This window comes from Pteronotus mesoamericanus, unplaced genomic scaffold, assembly GCF_021234165.1.
Source record: "Pteronotus mesoamericanus isolate MK-2021 breed Mesoamerican mustached bat unplaced genomic scaffold, CSHL_Meso_final contig_27, whole genome shotgun sequence".
NCBI lineage: Eukaryota > Metazoa > Chordata > Mammalia > Chiroptera > Mormoopidae > Pteronotus > Pteronotus mesoamericanus.
Genome location: NW_026555115.1, coordinates 23,375,944 through 23,401,755, shown reverse-complemented (window position 1 = coordinate 23,401,755; position 25,812 = coordinate 23,375,944). Strand labels below are relative to the sequence as shown.

General features: G+C 47.8%; 1 protein-coding gene across 2 annotated transcripts in view; it reads right to left on the bottom strand.

The window, feature by feature from the left end:
• ITGB5 (integrin subunit beta 5) overlaps nt 1-25,812 on the bottom strand; it is a 113,427-nt gene that overhangs the window by 7,421 nt on the left and 80,194 nt on the right. For both annotated transcript variants that reach the window (XM_054575183.1, XM_054575185.1), the window contains one exon: nt 3,129-3,351. In XM_054575183.1, coding sequence (XP_054431158.1) covers nt 3,129-3,351 — 223 coding nt within the window. The remainder of the gene's footprint in view (nt 1-3,128; nt 3,352-25,812) is intronic.

Genomic DNA, 25,812 nt, shown 5'->3' with positions numbered 1-25,812 from the left:
TGCCTGAGGGTCTGCAAAGCCTGCTGAGGAGGGAGACGGGCCCTGACCTTCTGAGGGACCGTGGGGTGGGCGGGGGAGCAGACGGGATGGTGAGAACTCAACTTCAGGGAAGAGTGGGCTGAGGGAAAACAACCAGCAGACTATAAATTTTCAGGGACTTTGTGAAGCCCCTCAAACAGAGGCTTTCTTGGGAAACTGGGTTAGAACTCAAGAACCTAGGATGCTGAGAAGGCCCCAGCCTCCCTGCAGCTGCGTCTTGGCCCCAGACTGCAGGGGGTGACCTCACAGAGCCTGAGTCACATGGAGGACAGCTGCCCCACAGACCTGTGGGGACCAAAGGGGCTGTGTGTCTGGAAATCTCTCTGGCGCAACATAGAGAGTATACAACCACAGTGCATCACCTTTATTATCATCATCCATTTTTTAATTCCTCGAGATTAAGATGTCGGGGCAGAAATGTGGGCTGGAACGTTAGAGCTGGAAGGGAGCTCGGAGAGCACTGCGTCAAGCCCTCTTAGCTTACCCGTGAGGGAAAGGAGGCCAGAGAAATCAAGGGCACAGCTGGGTCTAGCGCCCAGGTGCCCGTCTCTCAGACAACCCGCTCCCCAAATCCTGACTCCACTTTCTGACCAGTAAGAATGAACAGGCAAGTGAGTAGGTCATGAAGAGAAAGTGGGTAAGATTTTCTTAAGAGGGTCTTCGTGTGCTTAAGAGCTCAACTATCCCAGAACTGGCCACAAAATCCCTCTCCTGGGACTGACTTCATGGAAACATTCTGGAGTTACAAGCAAGCTGGTGATGTTTGCATTTCCCCTGAGACTAGAACTCCAAAGGGCATGCAAGCAAGACCTGGCTGCGGTCCAGAGAGGGAGGAAGGGGTGGCTCCAGCTGGGGCCATTCACGCTGACCCAGCTCCCCCTCCCCTGCTCCACCGCCACCCACCCCCCCAACACATCACAGAGAAGGGAGGCTGCTTCCGGTCTCAGCTGGGACCCACTGTGCCCTCCACCTGCATCCCCTGCTGCCATTAAACCACAGAGGCCCTTCTAGGAAACATTCCGATTATCCACATAGACATATCAGTCTAACTTGTATGATTCATGTACTGGGCTGAAACTTGGGATAGATTGTCGTCACGTATTAAAATGAGCCTGGTCGTTTAAACAAACAAGTTGCTGAGAGAGACTTTGCACAGCATCTGTTAATTGAAATCAGCTGAGGCTGAGTGTGAACTCACCCAAGGTGAAGGGTATGTGTAGTTAGTTCTAGACAGTAGAGATCAGCTGCTCTGAAACCCCAGGGGGGAAAAAAAGGACAAAAGGCATTCATAAGGTGGCTCTCAGCAAAGCAGCAAGTAGAAAAACAGACTGATAAGTCACTATCAAAGGGACTTTGTATAAAAAAAGAAGTTGCAACTAGAATGAGAGAGAGAGAGGGTCAGAGTGGTCCAGAGTGAGTGAGAAGGAACCGTGAGGTACCCTTATGGCATCTCTTTGCTCTCCTTGCTCCTTTGGTATTGTTTAACAGAAAATAAATGATCAAGCCTACATCTCCTGGGAAGTGAATGCCTTAACATTTAAAGCTAGGGTTGTCTTCCCATGGGACCTTTTAACTGACCTTCGCCAATCCAGACAAAGGGATGAAATAAGTTTGATCTACTTTTATTGATTCCATGTGTGTTGTCCTAGCTTGTGGGCCCCAGCCCCCCACCCCCAACAACTAACTCTCTGAGCCGCAAGAACTGGGAACATATACTCAAGGGGTTCTGTTGGTAGGAGTTGGGGGGAGGGCACCCCCCTCCAACATAAAACAGGCAGAATGTCTGTGATTCCATGCTCAGAGGACCTTGGCTTTTCGGGTTCCCGATCCAGGATCCTAAGCTCCACCCCTGGGTCGTTTCTCTTTGAATTTCTGTTGTTTCTCCACTCTTAGCAGGTCTGAAGTGGATCTGTTTTTCCTCTCCCTTACTCCCCTCAACGGCTCCCCTCCAATTACACAAAATTAAATCTGGCCTGTCTATCTTGTCTCTTGATCTGCAGCCAACGTTCAATTACCCACGCCTGGGCTGTTTGTGGCAAGTGTCCAGCCACGGGTCTGGCCACCCAGAATTTTTCTGAGCACGGATTGACCAGCAGCCACGGCAGGCTCAGGGAGCATGAACTCATTTCATTATTGGCCTGAGCCAGACGTTTGGAGGGGAAATCTGCCAAAAGAAAATTGCACACTTGTGTTGCCCAACTGAAAAGAAAGGCCGTCTATCTTATTATTTGTTTCTGGTTATCTGCCCCTCTGCTCCCCACCCCCCGGCTGGCCCCTGAGCACAGAGGGCGCCGCCGTGGCTCTTTCTCTAGTGAAGTGCAAGAGAAGCTGTCTCGCTTTCCTGACGGTGTAACGGTTCCTTGTACTCCCTTGCAACGGCGCTTGGGCAGTGTGAAGAGCAGAGCTGTGCGGAGGTCGGCCCGGGGAGCGTGACCCCGTGGCCGAGTCAGGGGAGGCCAGTGCCCGGGTCCACACAATCTGTGTATTCAGCAGCCGCACTGAGGCGGCGCTCCACTGTCTGCATAAATGGAGCAGAAAATTCAACAGCCACGGCAGTTTGTTTGCGGCGCGTCTCATCTAGGGTGGGTGCCCTCCTGCCCCGTGCACCTTCTGATTCTGTGTTGTTTAAAGTGGCATTTCTCCTACTGTGTCCTGTGAGATGTGGTCTGGGAGATGTCAATTTGAGGGTGGGAGGGGGAATCAAATGCATATGATGGAAAGAGGCACCCTAGATCCCCTTCTGAAATATTCATCAGTGCACTGAAGGCTCTGAGAAGATGTTATTTTTGTATCAAAACCAGTTTAATTTCATGTAACTCAGTAATCTTGTAATTTCTAAATTTGTTGAGTGATCCAACAGCAGTCTTGGTTTTTTTTTCTCTTGTTATTTTCTTACAAAATCCCCATGGAATCAGAATCTCAAAGATGCTGTTTTAGTTAATGTTAGTAAGACTTCCGCTCCCCAGCAGTGCTGGGAGGGTGCAGGTGGGGAGCGAGAGGCAGGCCGGCCCAAGGGCTGACTGGGCAGAGGACAGGACTGGGCTGGGGTGAGAAGCTGGTGGGAGGGGCTCGTGGGTGGGGACAGGTACCTCTTGGTGCTGCACGCATCTGGGCAGGTTGGGCACTTCTCACATGTCTCCCCAAAGGCTCCTGGCTCTGTGCACTGGCACTGCCCGCAGACACAGTGCCCGCGGTCACTGCAGACCTGGCCATCCTTGCCCCGGCATGCGCTGATGTCTGTCGAGCAGTTACAGTTGTCCCCGATATAACCTGCGTGGCACTTGCATTCTCCGCAATGACATTCACCGTGTCCTAAAAGGACCACATAGCATGTTAGCACCTGCATGGATGTGCACGTAAACATCTACCCAGTGCCTGCCATGTGCCAGGCACCGGGGACCTGAAAGAATGAGACACTGCACCCTCAGGGTCCTTTCAGCAGATAGAAAGGACCTAGTGTGGACGGAGTGACAGCAGGGACCCAGGTAGCTGGTGTGGCCTGGCTGGGTCTGGGGCTGTGCTCCAAGGTGGCCCAAGTCCTAATCTCCAGAACCTGTGAACATTACCTCATGCAGCAAAAGAGACTTGCAGAAGCAACTGAGTGAAGGGTTCTGAGATGGGGAGATTCTCCTGGATTATCCGGTGGGCTCTAAATGCCACCAGGAGGGTCCGTGTAAGGGGAAGGCAAAGGGACATGGGACAACAGAACCAAGATACTGTGCTGCTGCCTTTGAAGACAGAGAAGGAGGCCCGTGGCCAAGTAATGCAAGGAATGCAAGGAATGCAGCTTGGGAACACGCCCCGCCCCCCGGGCCTGCCCCCAGAGCTGCGGGGGGGGGGGGGGGGGAGCACTGCCACCTTGACTTCAGCCCAGTGAGAATGATTTCAGGCTCTGCCCTCCAGAACTGTAAGAATAAATCTGTGTTAAGTCACTAAATTTGTGGGAATTTGCTACAACCACAGCAGGAAACTAACAGAGCTGTCAGCCCTGGGTCTTGGTGAGATGCTGAACTCTTACTCTGGCCACAGGCGGGGTGACTGAGGAGCAGGTACAGGAGCAGCAGTGGCCAACACTGAACAGTGCTCACTACAGATGCGTCAGGCTTCACAACATAAACTTACAGCCATTGGGCGGTAGGAATCACCACCACCTTCACTTCCCAAGTGAACAAGACAGATGAAAGATGAAAACAAGACAGAGAAAGATGGAGCGGCTTGGTGCAGATCATACTGCCAGTAGCCCTCAACTAGGAGGCAAAGTAGGGAGTCTGGTTCCAGGACCGTGTCTGAACTCCAGGACCCACGGCCTCTCAGGAGAAAAGAGGACAGAGCAGGCCTGACCCAAGACGAGAACCAGCTGAGTGTTGCCCTGCTTCCCTTTGCAAGGAGGGCTCCTGTGTGGAGCCCGCAGGGGAGGGGTAGGGCACCCCCCCCTCAAGGTTCAGCGGTTGTCGTGGGCAGGGAAGGGCTCAGCTCAGGGGGTCGAGCGTGAATGTGTGCATGTAAGAGGAAGCATGTACTCCAGGCACGTGTGTGTGCACATGCCAGGCATGTGTATAAGTGTGTGTGGGCGTGTGCACCAGGCACGTGTGTGAGGGTGGGGGGTGTGCACACGGTGGTGGGCAGTGCAAAGCCTGGAGACATCGTCTGCCAAGGGGACCCGGAGCCTGGCAATTAGTGGATTCTCAATTCTCTCTACTAACAGAGGCTGAAAGCAGTCCTATAAATGGCACTTAACTGAACTGGTATTCACTGAACACCCACTTGCACATGGGCAGGAGACTGGACAGGCATGGATGGGCGGGAGCCTCGCATTTCACTCCCACCCCTGAGTCCGTCATCCTGGGAGTTGGATCCCAGCACCTTCTGTGAGACCACCCATGAGTGTGACCCACAATTCGGGTTAGGATCTAACTTCAGAGAGCCTCTCCCCACCACTTACTTCCTGCCCCCTCCCACCTTCTGTCCACGCCATGGCACTGAGCGAGCGGCCATCTGGAGCAGCCAGGCCGCCCAAGCCTCCCAGGGCTCAGAGCCACAGCAGCCACTGTGCAGGGCAAGGGCCCCTCCCACCTCCCAGGCAGGCCAGCAGGAACACAGGGCTGTCCTCTGGGGGAGGCGAGGAGGCTGCGGCCAGTGTGGGGTGTGCCCCATGAGCCCCAGGAGAGAGCGGCGTCCGCTCCCGCTCAGGGCCGTAAACGGGGGAGGGTGGACTGCAGCCCCTCCTCTCCACCAGCCTGTGAGCCTAACCGGTTTCAAGCCTGGACAGGCAGGAAACCACGCCCCGCAGGAAGTCTTCCCAAATGAAATGGCTCCAATCACAAAATTCCCTCACTCTCCAGCCTCAGGGACCTCACTGGTCAAGAGCCTGTTTTAAATTAACATGGTTCACTGTTGGGAGTAATTCCCTACCCCCTCAGACACACACCCTGACATTTTATTATGAAAATCTCAAAACCAGGGGCCAAGTTGAAAGAATTGTACAGGGAACATTCATCTACTCACCATCCACATTCCTCTGTTAGTCTGTTACCTGCTCATTTACCCCATATCTATCCAGCCCTTGATCCATCCATTAATCTGTATTTTTAAAAATGTATTTCAAAATGAGCTGCAGATACCAGTGCACTTCAGGGGTAGGTTTTTATAGCTCTGGCTTGTACATCACATCATCCCATAAAAAATAAAATAAAAAAAGTAAAAGGTTCCATCAAGTTTGTGCATAGTAAGTCATTAGATTTTCTACTAATAGTTTATTTCTCTCCTTAAAAAAAAAAGCAAAAAGCAAAAGGCATGGCCAGCGCCAGGCTTACGAGCAGCTCGAATGGTGCTCAGGCCAGAGGTACTGCTCTGCTTGAAATAGTGAATGTTGTTTTTCTTCCTACTTGAATTGTTTTTGGCAGCAATATAAAATCATCCAACTATAACCTGACACAATATTCCAAAGTGTCAAAGATTTGGAGAGGAAGTAGTATATTATTTTGTGGAAGAGCTGGGTGTTGGGTGAGGCGTGTGTGTGCTGAAGGGAGAACCTGCTCCCCAATGGGGGCTGCACCTCTAAGTGAAAATGAGGGCAAACCAGGCAGGGGTGCCTGCTGCTCTGTGCTCTCTTCTGGGACGGCTGATCAGTAAGTCAACCTGGCTGCTTTGGGTACGTCTGACGCCATGCAGGTCTGAGCGCTCCAAAACCCAGCCCAAAGCCACTGCAGGCGAGTGTGCCCCAGATCTGGAGTTCAAGTAGAGTCAGGAGTCAAGGGTGGGGCACAGTGAGGGCTGAGGGTTCTCCAAAAGTCCTGGGAAAAGAAGAGACTCCCTGCCAGAGACATAAACTGTTTCCTGAAAGCCTCCACAACGCCAGAGCACAGCGAAGACATGAGAGCAGTGTGCAATGAACGTGCAAGGCAGACAGAGCGAGCGCACAGCCCCAGCCCCCCTCAGTGGGTGGGCGAGCAAGTGGGGGTCACTGAGGAACATCAGAAAATCCTTATCTGCATGGCCTTGGACCTCAAATATTTGATAATTCCAAAGCAAAGTTGCAGCGAGACAAAACTAGGAAGTGACTCCAGGCTCCTCCTGAATGTCTATCCTCAGTGACACCCTTGATAGTTCTGGTTTACTCTGTCAGGACGTCGTCACCTTTCAAAGACAGCTCAAAGCAGCTAGAGCAAAGATGAGGCATGTGCAGCCATGGCCTCCTTCACACCCATGGCAGGTCGTGCCGTCCAATCATGGGATTCTCTTCCAGGGACCATACCCTACAAGTAGGTTCTACGAACTAATGAGAGCAGCACATCTTGGTTTAAAGCTTCCAAGTCTCCTTCAGAAAGCATGAGCCACACAGAGTGCCATAGACTATGCAGATCTGGTCACATTTTATCCTAACCCAAATGTCTCAGGTCTTGCAGCTGTGTCTCAACCTGCCTTTCCCTCTACCTACGTGGAGATTTCTCACACCTTCTGGTCAGCCCTTGGTCTCTCCAAACACCCTAGGAACATGTGCTATTAAAATGGCAAGGGTCGTTCGGCTCTGTCCCAAGGATCAATAACCTGTCAATAGCTGGTAGAACTGAAGGGAAGACTAGGAACATGGTCCCGGCTAACAATACACAAAGGGCTCGAGCAATGGCTCTTCATCAAAACAAAGCTCGTGCAGAATGCTGTCCCAGCCCCTCAGCAAAGTGAGTTGAATTGAATGATGCCTATTTAATATTGCACAGATCTAAAAATATTTTCATTACACAGATAGGGGTATTGAAGGGCATGTGAAAGCACTTTGTAAGCTGTGAATTGCTACATGTGCAAGTTATTATTAGCACTACCTTTGTTAGAATGATTGATAGCTAAATGGACAGGAAGTTGTAAATGTGTCTATTTATACAGAATTTCAGCTCTACAGAATTCAACAGCTTTCCTTCAGCACAACAGTGCTTGTGTGGGCTGGGAGCCAAGATGCAGCAGCCCCTTGCCTTCTTTCATAAAACAGAAAGCCAGCTATTTAGGGGAAGAGGTACCCTTGAAGTAGGCTGGGGGAAGGGGCTGCCGGAAAGGAGCGAGAGGGGCCAGTGGCCTGGACGCCAAAAGGGACACGAGGGGCAGCCCCAACACCGTGCTCTGCAGAGGCCAAGGAGGGCCATTCCTACAGTGGCGACTGGGTTTTGTCACAGTCTGTGGGGACTTGAGGGTAGAATCCAGCTGGTGGGGGATGAGGAAGTGGCGACAGGTGACACAGGCTACTCCACAAGTGATCTGGTTGTGCAGCGGCAGGAAGTGATAGGAGGAAGGACAGGATCTTGAAGACGGGAGATATTTGAGCCTATTTCTGATTACAGAGAAGAGTCAGAAGAGAGGAAGTCTGGGGGGAATACAAGAATCGAGCGAATGGCAAACTCTACAGAGGTCTCAGCAGAGAGAGAAGGGGAGAGGACGAGCTAAAGGGTGCTGGTGGCTGCGGCCGGGGGGGTGCTCGTTGTCAGCCCCAGCAGTGGCGTTCAAGGTCATGGCAATCAGCAGCATGAAAGTCTACGGTATTGTGCTAGAACCAAGTTAAAATCTGCCCCCCACCATTTGTTGTTTCACCTTTGGCAAGTCACTAAATCACTGTGATGATGTGTCCTCATCTGTCAATGAGGATAATGCCTTCCTCGTGGGAATGCTGTTAGAAATATGGGCACTACTGTGAGTACAGGTCCTCACCCGGTGTCTGGCACATGAGGGCGCCCAGGACATGTTAGCTGGGATTGCTGGGCCTGCCCCCGGAGCTGAGCAACCAGGAATGCGGAGATCAGGGTGCCAGACGGCTCGCCACAGGGAAATGCACTGGACAGGGGGGCTTGGGGGAGGGGGGAGGGGGGAGAGGAGTGAGTGTGAGGTGGCATATAGGGCTGACCAAGAGGTCAGTAAATAACAGGGAAAGGGCAAGGGCTATGCCGGAGCCAGGTGAGTGCTGCCTGCAGTGTAGAGAAGGCCAGCATCCCCCCAAAATCCCCGCCCCACCCCCCCCCCCCCCGCCCCCGCGACCACCGGTCTCAGGAAAAGGAGGGAGTGGGGATTTCTGCATAGCCTAAGAATGAGGAAGAGTCTGTTAACCCTGGAATGTGAAGGGTGAAGAACAAAGCCAGGATACAAGGACCATTTAGAAAATGGGGCAGTAAGGTATTGTGGTTAGCGCAAAATTTCTGGACTCAGAATGGGTTGGCCTCCTGAACCTGCTTTTTACCAGCAGGAATGTTTAACTCCTCTGTATCTTGGCTTCTTCATTTATAAAATGGGGCTAATAAAAATGTCCCCCTTGTAAGGTTGTTATGTGAGTTAAACGATTCAATCCGTATAAAGCACTTGATGTTTAGCATGTAATAAGTGCTCAATAAATGCTAGTTATCTCCATCATCATCATCAACATCATCATCATCGTCATTATAATGGGTATGAGGGGAGTGGAAGCCTGGAGCAGATTTACTTGGAGAATGGGATGGGAAGCACTTTCTGGGAGCTCAGATCCAAGACTTTCGGGGTTAAAAGCTCCCCTAAGCACACCTAATCCGCCCAGCCTGAGGAGAGAACCCCTCTCCGCTTGGTGGGGAGGCTGACACACCAAGGTGCCTGGGGCCCTACTTGGGGGTTCCCTGAGGTGTGCCACAGGATAGCAGGGAACCAGTCAGTGAGGGAGGGGATCGAACCTGGCCCTCGACAAGAGGGGGACAGCTAGATGTCTGGGGGAGGGCTCTGTGGCCTGTGGGGTACTTATCATCTCTCCACACTGGTCTAAACAGTTCCCATCCAGCTCAGGACGCACTGTGGCTCCCCTCAGTGGGAGCTTCTGTCCCCTCTGGGCGTCCATTCTGGCTGGCAGAGGGCAGGACTGGGCTCAGTTCCTGAGACAGAAGGATGCTCCCCTTCCTCTTTTCAAGTTCCTGTCTCCCTCTCCCTTTCTCGCTTACACAAGATCACTACCCCTTCATTGCTTCCTGCCTCTCACAGTACCCTGTTCTCCTCACAGCACCAGGCCCCCTCCCTCTCCCTCAGCTTCCAGCATCCCCTTCCATCACAGCCCTCTGTCTGCCCCACAGTCTCCCCCTCCTCGCTCTCCCTTCCTCTTTCAGAACCGGAGCCAGGAGCCAGCCAGCCGTGTAAACAGGAAGTGGTTAAGAGAAAAAGAAAAAGAAGGGGTGTGTCCTGGAAAGCCTTTGCTCATTTGGGACATTTCCCTATCACTGGAAGTCAGGTCCTGTCTGTGCTCCGGACCCCCCTGGGTGAGGCCCTGGGCCAGCTCCCGCAACTCCAACTACCGTGTGAAAAAGAGCAGGAAACCGACCCAGAGCTTTCTGTGCTTCCAGTCACGGGGCTGATGCGAGTCAGGGGCCCAGGGAATCTGCCAAGCCAAGTCGACTGGGAGTGGATCCCACAGCCCTGCCCTCTTTAGCATCAGGCAGATGTTTGGACGCCTCCCTGAGCCTGTGGACTCAGCAGGGAGCAGCCTCATGTCACACACATCCTGGCACTCACCCAAATCTCCTTGCAGAACCAAAGCTGGACGCAGCTAACCCCTGGTCAAACGCATACACAGGTTTGCTTGCAAAGGGTACGTACGGCCTTTCTGCCTGGGGCTTCTGCACAGGAAGGGGAACTCCCTCCTCGGAAGTGCTGTTCCTGGTTCTTGTTGACATGCAGGTTACGGTTATGTAACAGGCCCTCCGTTACCCTGAGCGTCCCTGCTGTGCTGCTGTGTCCTCAGGTGTCCTCACTGTATCTCGGTATCTCCGCCTGGTCCCTGGAGGAATGTGCTCCCTCCCACCACTTTATCTTCCCCTTTCGTGCACTGGCTTTGGTTCCAAAAGAGTAAAAAACAGAGCTTTCGGAAATGCACAAGACTCGTAGCAGAAACTAAATAAATCGCCAGGGGCAAGAGAGAAGTCACCACACTGTAAACACTGAACTGGCCTGCCAAGTCAAGCCTGTAACACCGCACTGGCTTGCCAAGGATGAGTGACTGACCGGAGGACCGGAGAGCCTGCCAACTCCCACCAAGAAAGCACAGCACGCCTCATGCCGGACACGGCCGTGTAGGAAGGCTCCTCTGACCAGCTCAGTCCTATCCGTGTCCCTCTACTTGAAACTCCATGGAACTGCTCAGCTGGGGACATCCTTTCAGAATGGGTGCTACTATGCAATCTCAGCTACCTACTCACCGCTCTGGGCAGTGGTCCAGCTTCCTTAATAGAAGAGGGATAGTGCCTTGTCTGTTTTACAGGATTGGGGAAATCCTCTGTAAATGTACACCAGAGAAATGTTAAGACTTAAGCACTTTACTTGGATGACCTCATTAGTCCTCCCAATAACCCTATGTGGTGGTATAATTATTATCCTAATTTTCCCAGATCAGAAAATAAGGCACTGGGAGGCCAAGTAATTTGAGCCATACTTGTTTGGTCCTGGAGCCGGGACTCATAACCACTATAGTACTGCCTCTCCAGCATAATCCAATCACGATTAAGTGATAAAAAATGAAAACACCACAAAGGATAAGTGTTCAAGGTGATCCAGGGTGTGGTATAGTTAAAAATGTGCAACAGACCCAGCTACAAGGTGGCGTTTTAAAAAATTACTCATCATTAAATCATTCTTGGCCTCCATTTTCTTATCTGTAACGTCAGGGCCGTAGCCTAGGTGAGCTCTAAGGCTCTTCCACCACTGACATCACTGTTCAAGGTCAGAGCAGGGAGATATCTGAAGAGCCAGGTTAAGCGACAGGTTTTCACATAGAAGAGTGGAGAAGCATTTTGGGTGCAAAAACGAGCATGAATTCACTTGTGAGGGTGATCAGAGAGTGGGAAGCCTGAAAGGGAAGTATCTGAAAAGACAAGATGGGTAACAAGGGGGGCTACTATAGGCCTAGTGTATGGACATACGTATGTATGTGTAAGTAGACAGATGAAAGGAAAGAAGTGAAAGGGAAGGAAAGAGAAAGGGAGGGAGGGAGGAGTTCAGAGTGCCAGACCACGGTGTCTGAGTTTCCTTTAGGCCCCAAATGGCCAGACAACAAACTCCCGTCACGGAAGTGAGCTGACAGCCTCACCTGAGCACCACAGCGTTCTCCGGGCTGATGTCCCATCCTACTCCTTCCCCAAGTTACTTCCTGTGTGGCCTTCTCAATCTTTTTTCGAAAATGTAAATTATGTGGCACTCTTGCTTAAAACCCTTCAACAGCCTCATCACTTCAAGTACTCTTTCCATATTTATAAATTGCACACAACATATGAGGTCTTCCATTGTCCAATGTTCCAGCTTACATCTTGTGTCTGTTCACCTGCCCATGTTTCCCCAGGGACCCCAGGTTCGGACTGTTCTGAACCACTCACAGCTTCTAAAAGGTGCTGAACATGAGCATATTTTTGTTTTGAAACAATCACTTTGCACGGTGAAGAGGAGACAGACTCAATGAGGGCAGCACATCTAGAGAAAAGATAAATTTCAATTAAATATGAGAGACTTGGCAGCATATAGGAGGTACGAGTTGAGGAGAAGGTAGGAAAAAGGATGATTCCTGGGTTTCTGCCTTGTACAACTGGATGAAAGGAGGAGATGGGAAGAGCAAAAGTGAACCATGGCTGGGAAAAAGATCATGAGATTAATTTGAGATATCCTGAGACTGAGTTGCATTTAAGGCAACCAAGTGAAGACATCAAGAAGGCCAGTGGCTAAAGGAAGCTCAGAGGCAAGTCTGAGCAATATATGGGGTCACAGAGGCTGTGGGCCCTGGGGGGAGGGTGGCTAGGCCATGCCTTGGACAACCCCAGCACTGAACAGGCTGCTAGAAGAGAAGGATCCGAAAAAGAGACTACACAGTTGTGACCATGCCAAGGTGGGCATACTGTGACATGCCAACAGTGTCAACGGCTGCTGAAAAGTCAAGAATAAGACTGAAAAAGTCTATGAGACGTAGCAGGATGAGGACGCTGGGGACCTGGGAAGACCTATTTTGGTAGAATGATAGGGCTGAATGCAAACTGGACCAAGGTGAGGGCCATGTGGGAGGTGATAGAGGAAGGCAATGTAGACTAATGTTTTGAGAAATATGGCTGTGGAAAGAGGATCTGGCAGTCATGGGGAGGTGGGGCATTGAGGGTGTCTCTTTTTATATTCTTCTTTTTTTTTTTTTAAAGATTGAAGAGATCCAGTCAGTGGCTGCCTTTTCATTTTGTTGATGGTTCCCTTTGCTGTGCAAAAGCTTTTTAGTTTAGCTTATTTAGCCAAACTAAAGAAACACTTATTTTTTTCCTTTTGTTTCCCTTGCCCAAGGACATAGACCAGAAAAAATAATGCTACAAAAAATGTCCAAGATTTTACTGCTTATGTTTTCTTCTAGAATTTTTGTGGTTTTGAGTATTACATTTAAGTTTTTAATTCATTTTAAGTTTATTCTTCTGCATGGTGTAAGAAGGCAGTCTAGGTGAAGGGATTATGCCAAAAAAGAAAAACTCATCGGTATAGACAACAGTGTAGTAATTACTAGAGAGAAAGGTCATTGAGGGGAGGTAGAAGAGGATAAAAGAGGGAGTAAATGGTGATGGAAGGAAACTTGACTTTGATTGGTGAACACACAGTACAATGTCGTATTACAGAAATGCACACTTGAAACCTATATCCTTGGGGGACTTCTGGTCAAGATGGCAGCATAGATAAACATGGCTCACCACCTCTCAGAACCACATCGAAATTACAACTAAAATATAGAACCACCATCACTCAGAACCATCAGCAACCAAGTTCAACGGAAGCCTGAAACTATAAAATTAAAGAAACCACATCCATCCAGACTGGCAAGAGGGGTGGAGATGCAGAACAGGCTGGTCCCCCACTACATGTGGTGGATAAAAACTTGGAAGGGATATCTCAGGAGTAAGGAGTCCTAGCCACACACCAGGCTCCTAGCCCAGGGTTCCAGTGCCGGGAAGATAAGTCCCCATAACCTCTTGCTGCAAAAACCAGCGAGGATCAAGTCAATGGAAGTCCTGGTGTCCCAAGCATTTTCTGAGTGCAGACTTACTCAGACTCACTCCATCTGAGCTCCAGCACTGGGGTAGCAGCTTGAAAGATACCAGTGGCACACAGGGAGGAACTGAAGTGTCGGACATCAAGGCAGGAGCAGGGGGACAGCTTCTCCCAGACAGAAAGGCAGGCAGAGGCCACTGTTGCTTTTCTAAGCCCTCTCTCTACATAACCAGGAGGCGGGTGACATATCTGAAAATACATCACCCTGGTTTACACTGTCTGTCCTGCCCTGGAGAGTCCCTGAGACTCCGTCCCACCAAAACTATCGACCGTGACTTTTCCATATGAATGGCTGGTCTTGGCTCATGCTTCACAACTTCATAAATCCTATCAAACAAGCAACAGCCAGCCTAAGTAAGGCCCCAGCCCTGGTATCTCCTGCTAAGTGGCCCCAGGCCTGGCACAAGCAGCAGCCAGCCTGGATTCTCAGCTGGTCTTCACCTGGGAATCTGCAAGCTCAGCACGAAGAGCAGCCATCTCAGATTGCTTCACAGCTCATGCATGGTGGCCCTGCGCAGATCACAGGTGGGGACTGACCTTGACCTGCACCACCACCACCACCCTGCCCCAGCAGAGCTGATCCTCCATGGAGGGCAAAGATTGGTGGTCAGTGGTCAGAGTCAGTCCTTACAGCTGACTGACCTGGGTAAATTCCTCCCACTGACCTGTCAACATGAGTCAAGGCTCAACTACCAGAAGAGGGTGTACTCAGCCCACACTAAGGATGCACCTTGAGTACCTAACTTGGATGATAGGGAAGGTTGTGCCACTGGACCCACCAGACACCTACTATATTAGGCCACACTACCAAGACACGAAGTCAAAGCAGCTCTACCTAATACATAAAAACAAACATAGGGAGGCTGCCAAAATCAGGAGACAAAGAAACATGGCCCAAATGAAACAACAGATCACAACTCCAGGAAAAGAACTGAACAAAATGGAGATAAGCAATCTATCAGATGCAGAGTTCAAAACACTGGTTTTAAGGAAGCTCCAGGCACTTAGTGAGGACCTCAGCAGCATAAAAAAGATCCAGTCAGAAATGCAGGATACACTAACTGAAATCAAGAACAATTTACAGGGAAACAGCAGTAGAGTGGATGAAGCTGAGAATCAAACCAATGATTTGAAACATAGGAAATAAAAAACCATCCAATCAGACAAGAATAAAAAAGAATCCAAAAAAACAAGGATACTGGAAGCTGCCTAGGGATAACGTCAAGCATTCCAAGATTTGCACCATAGGGGTGCTAGAATGAAAAGAGGAAGGATAAAAAATGGGAAATCTATTTGAAAAAATAATGAAAGAAAACTTCCCTAATTTGGTGAAGGAAATAGACATGCAAGTCCAGGAAACATAGAGAGTCCCAAACAGGATGAATGCAAAGATGCCCACATCAAGATACATCCTAATTAAAAATGTCAAAGATTACACATAAAGAGGGAATTTTAAAGCAGTGACCTACAGCCAAGATTGCTCTACCCAGCAAAGCTATCAGTTAAAATCAAAAGGCAGATAAAGAGCTTCCCAGACAAGGAAAAAACCAAAGGAGTTCATCATCATCAACCCATTATTATATAAAATGTTAAAGGGATTTATTTAAGAAAAAGATCAAACCTATGAACGATAAAATAGCAATAAATACATATCTATCAACTACTGAATTGAAAAAAAAAAGCAAGCAAACAAAGAGAGAGACAGAATTATGGATACGGAGAGCATTTTGATGGTTGCCAGAGGGGAGGGTTGTGTAGGAGAATGGATAAAGAGGTGAGGGGATTAAGAAGTGCAAATAGGTAGTTACAGAATAGCCATGGGGATGTAAAGTACAGTAGAGGAAATGGAGTAGCCAAAGAACCTATGCATGACCCATGGCCAGGAACAATGGTGTGGGGACTGCCTGAGGGAGTGGGTAGTTCTGGTTGGAGGAGGCAAAGGGGGAAATGCCACGACAATTGTAATAGCACATAATAAATAAAATATGATTTTAAAAAATCTATATAATTAACCAATATCACCTCAATAAACTCAATAAAAATAAAAAATATAAAATTGGAGAGGTCTAAGCATGTCCTATAGCTGACCAGAAAACTTAGTTAAGAAATGTAATATATAGTTGTTTATCACATGGCTATATAGTTTCTATTTGTTCATTTGCCTCACCTCATTAGCCTACACCATACAAAGTTAACGGCAGTGTTTTAGTTTTGTTTATCCCATGCCTGGCATGGTGTCAGTCACACAGGGTATGTTGCTGGTTGTTGGAAGCTATGAACATCATCAGGACAATCCTAGTGTCCTGGAGTCAAACATCCAATGCCGGAAATTCGAAAAGGCACAGGAGTGTTATTGATGCTTATGAACTCTAATGTGTTCTTCGAGATATTTCAAATTCTTAACACACGTCCAAGAAACCCAGAGACTTCAGGGTAACAAGAGGAAAGAAGGATCGAGACTTCTCTTTCCTTTAGCAAGGCACGGTCATGGACAAACAGAGGCTTTGCACCCCACTACTGTTCTTGCATACTGTCCAGATTTCATATAGTTCAGAGATATGAATAACGACGCGTCTTTCGTCTCAAGGACAGCTGCTTCTCCATTCCTGGCTTAGTGTCAATGAACCAGCCCCAACAAGGTCAATCAATAGTGGGTCCCAGCAGGCAGCCCCTCACCCTTTGCCTTCATCTGCTGAACCACATGTATTTGAGCAGCAAAATATGACCACTAGCCAATGAATAAGGTAATGTGGTTTTCAGCTAAGCTTCCCTTCACCTCAGCATCACTTTCTGAGTTAACAGCACCAGATAGCAAGCTGCATCCACTGTCAGAGGCAATCGTGTCCTCTCAAAGGACAGCTTTGCCTTTCTGGTCTTACACCTTACTGCTCAGCGCTGCTGCCCGGCCGCCAAGTCCCTCTAATCCCCGCTGCATTTCCCATGAGAGCAGCAAGGAAAGGACCTGGTCTCTGGCCGAACTCCATCAGTCTCAGGGAGATTAAGGTAATGTAGGGAAGATGGAAAAAATCCCATGTTCTTTAATGAACTCACCTTTCTGAGTTCAAAGAAGTCTGTAAACTGAGCGATATCAATCATAGTCCTCGTAGGACCCTGAAAATGCTGACTCAGAAAGAAAAACAGGAGGCCTGTGGCCAAAAGAAATAGAGGTACCTCAGATCAACATTTTGGGTTTGGCTAAACCTGCCCAATCTGCCTGGCAGGCACTTCCAGGAAATGCCAACCACATCTGGAGAGACATGAATTCAATACCCTCTTGGTCACAGCAACAGGATGAGAGGGTTACTATTTTCAACCTGGAAAACTGTCATGCTGTTGTGGCTGGTCAGCAGTTGCCATATTCCACCCTCAGCTGGCTGCTGTTCAGCGCCCGGTGCAGCAGTCTTAACGGACGGAGTCGGTCTGGAATGTCACATGAGTGGGCCACGCAGGAGCCTGGCTGCCAAGAGCCCGGCTGCCAAGAGCCCAGCCAGGCCATGAGATGGCAGGAAGCAGCCACATAGAAAAGAGCACCCACCCCCGGGGGTTGGGGAGGTGGGCTCTAAGTCTTGGATAAGGGCTGGGGGCCAACATCAGTAAGGAGCGTGGCCAACATGCCAGTCCCCTCAGCCACAGCCACCCCCCATGTGGGTTAGGTCACTAACAGCCACATCAATCTCCTCGTAAAGTAACAACAACTAAATGAGCTCATCCTGTCAAGAGTGTCTTATAAATTAAAATAGGCTAACAGAGGCTTCCTTTAAAGAAAAGGGGGTCAGCATAATCAGTAACAATAGCCAGACACCTGCTGAATACGAAGAGGAACACTCTGTGTCTTTCATTAAATAATAATCATGTGATGGGTACCTCAGCCTTGCTCCACGTGTGTCCTTCCCCCTGGCCTGCTGTGTCTGACATATTCCTATGTAGCCTAGACACACTCACTTACGAAAACAGAGATTAAATGTTTCCTAAAATTTTTACTGAAATAAAGAGCACTTAACAGGTAAGACTTGGGAAATGAGGGCTACATGCTTGAGTGATAGCAGGGATGGCTGAACTGGTAATTCAGATATTTGGGAAGGATCTTCAACTAATTGAAATAGGTAAAATTAGATGGAAATTAGGTCACTATTTACTTGCAAGGTTCTCCCTACCTCACTCAGTCTATAATCAAGAATCACAAGAAGCTCTAGTCTAGGTTTTGGGCCTCAGTTTCCCCAAATGTAAACAGTCAAAGCAGGTACTACACAGTTGACCCAGTGTGTGTGTTGCTGGTATTACAAAAGGCAAGAGTTGCACATAATCCCACTATAAGTGCTTGCTGTGATGGGTGCAAAATACTAACAGATTAGCCTCAGTCTGTTTCCCAGGAGGGAAAAGAGGGTATTAAATAGATACTCCTTGCATTATTATTGGGTTGGCCAGAAAGTCCATATGGCTTTTTTTCCATAAAATAAAAGACATATTTTTCATTTTCACCAACAACTTTATTGATTTGGATAATTTGAGTATGTCAGCTATCTCCCACATGGTAGAACATTTATTGTTCTCAATTAATGTCTCAGTTTGATTGCTATCAAATTCAACTGGTCTACCCGACCATGGAGCATTGTCCAGCAAGAAATCTTCAGCACAAAACTGCAAACCACTTGTGCCACATTTGGTCAGTCACAGCACCTTCTCCATACACTGCACAAATCTGTACTTGTGTGTTTCAGTTGCTTTTGTACCCTTCTTGAGAGAATAAAGCATAATGTGCTGAAAATGTTGCATATTTTCTTCCATCTTTAATATTAAAATGGCTACAGAAAATGCACCAATTTGGTAAGTTTTTTTATGCACACTGATATGACAGCTGTCGCTATACAATTTAACAAATTTGTTTCAAATGAAACTGAAGAACAACTAAGCCTACTAGAGCCATGTATGGAAACAAACAAAAACTTTTTGGCCAGCCTAATACATTGCCTATTGTTAAAAATCAACATAGTGATGCCAAATAGCGTACTAACCTGGGGAGTACATTTCTTTCTTTAAAAAAAATTTTTTTTAATCCTCACCCAAAGATATGTTTACTGATTTTGGAGAGAAAAGAAGTGGGGAGAGACAGAGAGAAACTTCAGCCGGTGGCCTCCCTCCCGTATGTGCCCTGACTACAGATCAAACACCCTTTTGGTGTACGGGACAGCGCTCCCAAGCCACTCAGGCAGGGCAGGAAGTGCATTTCTTTAGCTTGGGGACAGTGGACCCATCTGATCAAGACTTTTGGGGGTAGTGGTTGTGGGCTAGGGTGATAGGAGTCCCCCTCCTCTGGGTCAGAGGACAACAGGCTCTGGGCTCAGGAAGTTGGCCTGGTAAGAAGAATCAATACTTGGAGCAGGTCAGACTAGCTCAAAGCAATTTCCAGACAGCAGGGAGCAGCTGGATCTGCCTGGAGCTCTTAGGGCAGTGTTCTTCAGAACACTCACCCCAAAGGGACACAGGGCTCCATCCAATCCTGCCCCACCGGCCACGGGCATTGAGACTATAATAAATTATGTCACCGTTTCCAAAATCAAGACCAAACTCAAAGTGACGGCTCAACACCCAAGAAATGGAACCCAAGGGACTTTAAGAATAACTCTTATGGTTACCAGAGGTCTCCCACAGTTTTCAATTAAACTAAAAATGAAAAATTTTCTAACATGCTATTCTATTTATATTCACATGGTCTTCCTAGGACTTTCCTGTGCTTTTAAAATTTCATTATTTCCTTCACAAACCAAACTTCACGACCTTACGGACCAGGCCTGAAGTTCAGAGGCACGCACAGTCTGCGTCTCAGGGCCTCCTGTTCGCACACTTCCATTTCCAAGCAGAGAGAGAAGTGCAGGGAGATGAAATCCAATGCTTAGAACACTCTGTTCTCCCAATCACTATTGAACTGTTGCATAAGATGTTTCTAAAAACAAGATCTGTCTGGCTGGTGTGGCTCAGTGGACTGAGTGCTGGCCTCAATTTGGTTCGATCCCCAGTCAGGGCACATGTCTTGGTTGCCGGCCAGGTCCCCAGGAGGGGGTGCAAGAGCAGCAACCACACCCTGATGTTTCTCTCCCTCTCTTTCTCCCTTCCTGTCTCTCTAAAAATATAAATACATACATACACACGTACACATGTACATACATACATACAAACAAGATCTGAGCAGTGAGCAAGGACAGTAAAAAAAGTCTGTTTCCAGAGCAAGGCTCTGAGGATGGAACAAGGCAGGTTTTCAAAGTGGCTTCCCAACACTCCGTTTCTTATCTTTTCAGATTTCATATAGATCTGGATGGTGAAGGAAGAAGGTTAAATAATTCATATTCCTCATTCTTCTATCCCAGAAAGTTTCTGAGAAGTGGAAAAACGCCAGGAGCCACAAAAAATTAGAAATTAATTCAAGACCACAAGCAACTTCAGCTCTGTACCCATGGCACCCCGTACACACTTGGCACATGACGACCGTTCAGTGAGCTTCTTGTTGAATGAGAAGAAAGCAGCAAAGTACCTAAAACAAATGGCCCTCAGTGAGAAGTCATTGTTTCCATGTCTGTGGCTGCACTTCGATTAGATACCAAGTTTTAGTTTTTCCAAGGAGCTTTCTACAAGGACAAGCTGTAAAAGCTGGCTGATTCCAGATCTCAGCAGCCGTGCTCACCTGGTTCATGTGACTGATCTGAAAGATGCACTGTTTCCTTACATGGCTAGGCCCTACATTTTTGGTTCCTTTTGGCCTTTCAGTTGAACTTGAACATTGTCTGGATACAGATGGAATTGTTAGAGAATTCCTGACCATGGGACACCCATTGAAAACGTCCCAGACCAACATGTTTTGATGCTATGAATATCTCTGAGGCTTATCTGTAAGAAAATGTTCTTCCAGGAAAACGGTGGGCAGGTAATAACATTTATTCAATACCTCTGGTGACGAGGTGGCGTGCAAGGAATTTTACAGAAGGATGCCATTTGATGCTCCCAATGACCCTCTGGGATATCTGACAGATTAAAAAAAAACTGTCACAGAGGGTACATGAGGCAGAAGAGGGCCCTGCCAAGTTTAGAATCTAGATCTGAGCATGCGTTGATCCTCAACCATTCTGGTAAATGGTCTTTGGTGGAATTATCTTTATTAATTATGGGTATATCATTCCTTATAATCACAGTTATTGGAGAATCCTATAACAAATTCTGTTCTCAGAGCCACTGTATTCTGTATTCCAAAATGGAACAGGACTCTCATGGCCTTCGTTGAGATGTGCACAATCAGGACTTACATAACATGAGGTGAGGGAACCTGCTGTGTAGGACGTGCGTTTGAGGGAGAGGGACCCTCTATCTAAGAAAAAAAAAAATATATATATATATATATACCGGGTCCGGCACAAATAACACCCCATTTTTTTGTTACAAAATCTTTTATTACAAAACCATAGCATGTAATTCTGTAACATAACAACATCACACTCAAGAGCACCATATAACATGTTAGGTGAAATGCCAAATTAAAACTGTAAATTATTATACCCATATTATTATCTTACTAGCCACACTCAAAGCAGGCTTTACTTCTGCCAGATCCTGTATGTGTGTGTGTGTGTGTGTGTGGTGTGTGTGTGTATACTTTGCATCCTTATATTTACAGATAGCACCTGGTGACCATGAACAAAATGAAAAACACATGAAGAATTTTCTAGGCTCTCCCACCCGAGGCACACAGGGGCAGCCATTCCCACCAAGACGCTGATTTCCTGGGAAATCAAATATGTCATATCTTGGGTCATTCTAAAGGTGCACTTGGAGGCCCTCTGTCATGAAACCCCATTCAGGATGATCCTGTAAGAAGTCAGTTATGAAACAGGCACCTTGCAAGGGGGTAACAGAAGGTACAGCTGTGCCCATGGCCTCGGGAATGGCCACCAAGCTGCACAGACTGAAAACTGCATTTCTGAAGACAATGCTATAAATATGGTGAGAAGCAGTTCTGTAAACATATCTGGGTAACCGTTCCCACAGGAAGGATTCCGTTTGGCAAGGATCAAGAAGTCCAGGGGTAGGCCATCATGTCAAGAACTAGGTACTTTTAACTGGAGAGATTTAGCAGAATCTTGTAGAGCCTTCTGGAAACTGTTAGCCCAGACCCAGAACTTGGTGCTCAGATTCTGGCTCTGCCACTTGGATTGACAACACTAGTGTCATTGTGTCATTCGCCATGTTTTTAAGTTTGGGAGAGAACTGCAGGTGCCTCCTGACCGCCAATTATCTGCCACATATTAAAGGATATATAACATTATATATGTACACGGACAAACTGGTCAAATAGCCTGACAGATGAAGTAAAATATTATGAGAATGTATTTAGAAGTACTTTGGGGATCTCACAGTCCCATGACCTAAAAGGTTCTGCTCAAAATTTTATATCCTAGTTGATTTAAATTGTCTCAGTATATGAACCCCAAGAGGTAAGCTGATCATTCACAAATTATTCGTTGTACCCGAGTGCAGTCATTGTAAGTGCAGAGACTGCTGAAAGCATCAGGTTGAGACTGGTTTCAAGTTTACCATAAAGGAGTAACTCCAATCCCACGAAATACACTGTTTGGGTACAGAAACCAGCGAAGAACAACAAAGTTTAAGCAATAATCTTTTATTACAGTAAAAACAAATGAACAAAGCAATAAACAAACAAAGAAACAAACACTGCCATATTCTATTAGCACAGGGGTCCCTAAGGGTCACCGCTCTACGAAACTCAAAAGAACAGGCACTGCCATGCAGGCCCCGTAAAGCCCCCTTTGCGCACAGGAACAGTCCGTGGCCAGAGCCACGCTCCATGTTATGTTGCCTCTAGGAACCAGAGGGAGAAACAACAGCCCTGACCACACACGCATCCCATGACAGTATCACAAAGTAACATGGTTGTTCAACTGCTTCCAGACCTTAGTTGGATCTGCCTCGCTAGTAACTTTTATGACGTGTAACATATTATAAACCTGAAATTGCTTGCATTTCACCCTCAGCCCTGGCTTTTGGTGTGGGAGCTGGGGGGAAGGACTATGAGCCCCTTACAGACAAAAAGACCAGAGAGAAGTGGAAGGAGTTGCTCCAGGACTTCCCACCAATTCTGGCCCTGGCGCTGCCTCCGCCCCCATCTGAAGACAAACCACAACCGCACAGCCCCCTGTAGGACAGGCTGCAGGGCCGAGGGATAAGAAAGACTGGGAGAGAACGCTGAAGTCAGCTGCTTGTAAGTCTCAGAGTCAGCATCTTCAAGCCAGAGTGATTACTGGGAAATAGACTTCTCTCCCACCAAAACCCCAAGTGTAACAGCAGCCAAGAGCTCAAAACCAACACACACAATTCCAGAGTGGGAGCCCCAAGCCAGCCATGAAACTAGGGACTAGAACCCCTCCCCCACTGGCTCACAGCTGCCTCCTGGAAAACCTGTTGTGTTTGAGAGACAACTAACGAACGGAGGAGCTGGGAGCAACAGCCATGTTCAAGGAGCTGCTGCCCAGACGCGTTATCAAGTTCTGCATGGAACAGGGCTCAGCTTTAAGTCCTTCCTCAAGAATCAAAACAACGACCTCATTCCAGAAACTGCTTTCTCCAGGAAAATGTGGATCGCTTCACATTTCAACTTACCGTTGGTTTTAAGGTGAAGGAGTGAAGGAGGCTAACTGGGGGTGTGCTGGAAAGGGAGTAAAATGTTCTCATCAATGATGGGGTAAAGTAACTGCTTTTTAGGATCATTATGTGAAAAAAGAAAGATACAAAGCTGTACACAGCCACAGACACACACTAACTTAGAAGAAAGTTTATAAGGGAAAATATTAACTCAAAGTATGAGTGATAGAATTAGAAATAATTTCTTTCTTTCTACTCTTCAGAATATTCTAGACCCCAGAAGAATCCTCTGGCTATCTAGTCATTCTCTTGACTGAGCACACCTGTGAGCGAGTGCGGGCGAAAGGAGCGCCTCATCTGGTTCACCAGATGGTCCAAATTAGTCCTGGTCACCAAGGAAGAGACAGGTGGCACTGAATGACCACACATCCATCGATTTCCCTGTGTTTTCCGTTCTCTTTAAGAATGTGAATGTTTTCCCAGTAGGGGAAAAAGACACTGCATCTCAGCAGTAACGGGAGGTTAGTGATGAAATGTTGTTCGTGGGGAGCCTCAAAAGCGTCTCAAACTCCGTTTCTCCACCTGGAAATCTGCGAGTCTTGCGATATCATGAGGTTGGATGTAATGAAGGGGGAGAGACAGAGCACCAGGGTCTGGCTTAGAATGACTAGCTAGCTGGAGGATTCTTCTGGGGTCTAGAATATTCTGAAGAGTAGAAAGAATTCGAGGTCTGGCCAAATTCTGAAATGCAAGATTAAACTCAGAAGAACTGTGGGTTTTGGTGACTGAACAAAAAAGCTGCATTTTCACTCAGCTACAATATGTTCCTATTTCCAAAGTGACAAGTTTTCCCTACTAAGGCCACCCACACTTCATCTGCCCCCTGCCCTGGACCTCCCGGCTCTATGCTCTATGCAGAGAACCATCACTTCTCGGAGTGTGGGAGGGGGGTCTGTCACGCACTGGGCCGTTTCCTGCCAAGCACCATGCCAGGTCCTGTGTCTGTGTCTTCAATGTTCTAAATAATTCAGAAACTTGGGGTGTTGCCTGTTTTTAGAGAGAGGAAAACTGAAAATCCAGGACAACCCAGACAGCAGGCTGCTGAACTGTGGGGACAGAACGTGCACGTGCCATCTGGCGCGGTAGCCCTACTCCCAGGCAACACGGACTCGGCAGCCTCTTACAGCAGATGAACACCCAGCAGAGGATTATTTCTGGCTCCCAAGGGGAAAGGAGGGGCAGTTCTGTGACAATATTTGATAATATGTTTAAAAACAAAACAAACACTGCCGAAAGCCAATTGCAGACATTGCCAGGCTTTTTGAACTTTTTATGATAGTTGCTCAAAGGAACGCAACCTCCATCCCACCATGCTGAGACCCCCTAGACGAGGCCCAGAGTTTGGCAAGGGGGAAGGGCACCCCTCCTGCACATGAGCAGCAGCTGCAGCTCCCAGAGCTGGGTGGCATGGACTCGCAAGGGAGCTGGTGGTCAGCAAGCCCTCCTTTTGTGCCAGACAACATACTAGGTGCTTTATATACATTCTCTTATTCCTCAGAACTCTATGCCCAAAGTGACCCAGCAGCATGTGGTGTGACTGCACAGAGGCAGGTCTGCCTGATCCTAATCTCTTTTTCTGCTAACCCAGAGAGAACCAGCCAGCTAATCCCAATCTATCATCCCTTTCACAGGGAAAGAATAGATCCTTGCTGCATGTTTAGCACATCAAATCCTAACTCTTCTATGACATTCAAAGGTCCTGCACTTTCCAGAGCAATTCCAGTTTTGAACACTGCAGCCGTGGGTGCACGCATGCCTGTCTCATGGTGTGGTCGGCCCCAAGAGGCCTCACTTTCTAAGCAACACCTGCGCAACACTCAGCATGTGCTTCTTCCGTGGAGAGAAGTTACCCCACTCACAATGACTCATTTATACGTTGTTGATTTGCTTCACATATTTGTGCTTTAATCTCTCCTGCTGCACTCTTAACTTCCTTTCAAATCAATGGTTCCCAACTGGAAGACCATTCTCAAGGAAGGAATCCTGGGAACAACAGAATGCACACAGAATACACAAGAGAATATATTGCAGTAGAGGAAACCACAATCCTAACTAAAATTGTTTTTGCTTACTCTATTTGCAGGGGGTCTGGTGTTGGATGGAATGACTCTTTGGAGACACAGTTTTCCGCTATCTTATCAGAACACAACTCCCACAATGGGAACTGCTGAGTTGTAATTTAACTGGAATCCATGTCAAGTTCCATGCTTAGCTTTAAAAATTTAAGCACTCATGTATGACACAATAAAAACTTGGTGCGCTGGCTGGTGTGGCTCAGTGGGTTGAGCACTGGCCGGCAAGCCCAAAGGTCACTGGTACAATTCCCAGTCAGGGCACATGCCTGGGCTGCAGGCCAGGGCCCCAGTTAGGGGGCGTGCAAGGGCAACTGATCGAAGATTCTCTTGCACATCAATGTTTCTCTTCTTCTCCTCCTCCCTCTTTTCCCCTCTCTAAAAAATAAAATAAAATCTTTTTTTAAAAATTTAAGAAAATTAAAAATAAAACAAATAAATAAAACTTGGC